Raw genomic sequence first — 2,554 nt, 5'->3', positions numbered from 1 at the left:
CGTATAGTAGTTCTATCTGACTCTGCGAGCTGTCTGTCGGCACTTGAAGCTGGCAAATCAACGCACCCGTGGATTCAGAAAATAGAAAGATTAGCACAGAATAAACCGATTGAATTTTGCTGGATCCCGGGTCACGCTGGAGTCTACGGCAATATTGAAGCAGACCGATTAGCTGGTGAAGCAAGAAACAGCGAACCACTACCACTATCGATCCCAGCAGACGATGCAACAAGAGAAATTAAACGCACAATTCGACAACACTGGAACAGCCAGTGGTTCTCTATGCGCGATACTAAACTACGACGAATCAAATTTGAAACTGAAAAATGGAAAGATCGTGACAACCCTGGCGACCACCGTGTCCTGACTCGACTCAGGATCGGACACACGAGACTGACCCACAGCTTTCTCCTAGAAAAAACAGAACCACCAACATGCGAATGCTGTGGAACTATACTCGACATCTAACACATTCTCTTAGACTGCAGAAGGTATGATGACGCAAGGCGAAAACATGAGATGGATGGAATGACGCTTAGAAGAGCCCTCAATAATGACAGCGCAACAGAAGAAAAAGTGATCAAATACATGAAAGACTGTAATTTGTATAACAAAGTGTAAGCGGCGATGAAATCAAAAGAAGCCTTTTTCAATGGAAAACAGTGCAAGAACGTCATAGTACATCAATGAAAAGAGAAGAAAAAAAAATGAGAAGAGAAATGAAGAAAAAAAAATGAAATGTATATATTAAAGGTAATAAACGGTTTATGGGTTGAATGACTGCTTAGCAGGTAAAAACCCCTCAACAAAAAAAAAAAAAAATTAATGTTATTATTATTATTATTATTATTATTATAATTATTTTTATTATTATTATTATTATTATTATAATTATTATTATTATTATTATTATTATTTTTATGATTTTTATTATTATCATTATTATTATTATTATTATTATTATTATTATTATTATTATTATTATTATTATTATTATTATTATTATTATTATTATTATTATTATTATTATTATTATTATTATTATTATTATTATTATTATTATTATTATTATTAATATTATTATTATTATTATTATTATTATTATTATTATTATTATTATTATTATTATTATTATTATTATTATTATTGTTATTATTATTATTATTATTATTATTATTATTATTATTATTATTATTATTATTATTATTGTTATTATTATAATAATAATAATAATTATTATTATTTTTATTATTATTATTATTATTATTATTATTATTATTATTATTATTATTATTATTTTTATTATTATTATTATTATCATTATTATTATTATTATTATTATTTTTATTATTATTATTATTATTATTATTATTATTATTATAATTATTATTATTATTATTATAATTATAATTATAATAATAATAATAATAATTATTATTATTATTATTATTATTATTATTATTATTATTATTATTATTATTATTATTATTATTATTATTATTATTATTATTATTATTATTATTATTATTATTATTATTATTATTATTATAATTATTATTATTATTATTATTATTATTATTATTATTATTATTATTATTATTATTATTATTATTATTATTAGTATAATCTCATTCTGTGCCGAACACGCATCAGTACTGGACGTGTTTGGTGATCGGTCCGATAGAGTATAAAACAAAAGACGTGTGAACAAGTGTTGGCATTGTTTGCCTGGTCGAGTGAAATAAATCCGGGTTCAAGGTCGTTCCTTTGTGCAACTGTTTCGCATCGTGACTGCCAGCTGGTGCGTAAGCCGATTTGGCTGCTGGCTGGATTGTGCTACAGCAGTGGACGAGACACAAACGAGGAAAAAGAAGAAGCCATCAGTGTCAGCGAGTCGTATCGCTGTGTAGAGTGATCTCACACCTGGCTCGCTGCTGGTGGCTGTTTGGTGCTGCTGTATTGGTGCTGCTGGCTGTAACGGCTGCTACTTCGAACGATCGGACAACCAACCTTACTGGAAGGGAGAAATAAAAAGGTACGTGTTCTTGTCAGCGCTAGTGCGCTAAACATAGCGCGATGGATGTAGATCCCTCGCCTCCCGCGCCACCATCCCCGAACCCCTCTGACCCTGACCCTTCTGTTACCCCCTCCCCTGTTCATTCTTCAGTCCCCCCTCGCCCCAGGCTTTACCCAGACGGAGCCCAGGGCAGCTATACTGTTTATTTTCGGCCAAAGGCAGGACCGAAATCGAAAAAGTTGAACCTCTTGCAGATTTCTAAAGACCTGACGAAGGAGTACAAGGGCGTGACCGAAATTTCCAAGGTCCGGCCTAACAAGCTCCGTGTCGTGGTCGGTAACCTGAAAGAGGCCAACGATATAGCTTGCTCTGAGCTCTTCACACGCGAGTATCGCGTTTACATACCCGCACGAGACGTGGAGATCGACGGTGTCATAACCGATTCGAGTCTGTCCGTCGAGTGTATACTGCAAAGTGCCAAAGGGTGCTTTAAGAACAAAACGTGTCCCGAAGTAAAGGTGCTCGACTGCAAGCAAT

General features: G+C 32.4%; 1 protein-coding gene across 1 annotated transcript; it reads right to left on the bottom strand.

The window, feature by feature from the left end:
* Positions 1–836: 836 nt before the first annotated feature.
* LOC129722717 (uncharacterized protein DDB_G0292186-like) lies at positions 837–1,535 on the bottom strand (the record flags this gene model as incomplete). The annotated part of the gene is made up of 1 exon (XM_055676406.1): positions 837–1,535. A coding segment is annotated over one exon (699 nt), but the record flags the coding sequence as incomplete, so codon positions are not given.
* Positions 1,536–2,554: the final 1,019 nt, after the last annotated feature.

The sequence above is a fragment of the Wyeomyia smithii genome, chromosome 1 (assembly GCF_029784165.1).
Source record: "Wyeomyia smithii strain HCP4-BCI-WySm-NY-G18 chromosome 1, ASM2978416v1, whole genome shotgun sequence".
In the NCBI taxonomy this organism is placed as follows: Eukaryota; Metazoa; Arthropoda; class Insecta; order Diptera; family Culicidae; genus Wyeomyia; species Wyeomyia smithii.
This window is presented reverse-complemented; position numbering and strand designations above follow the sequence as displayed.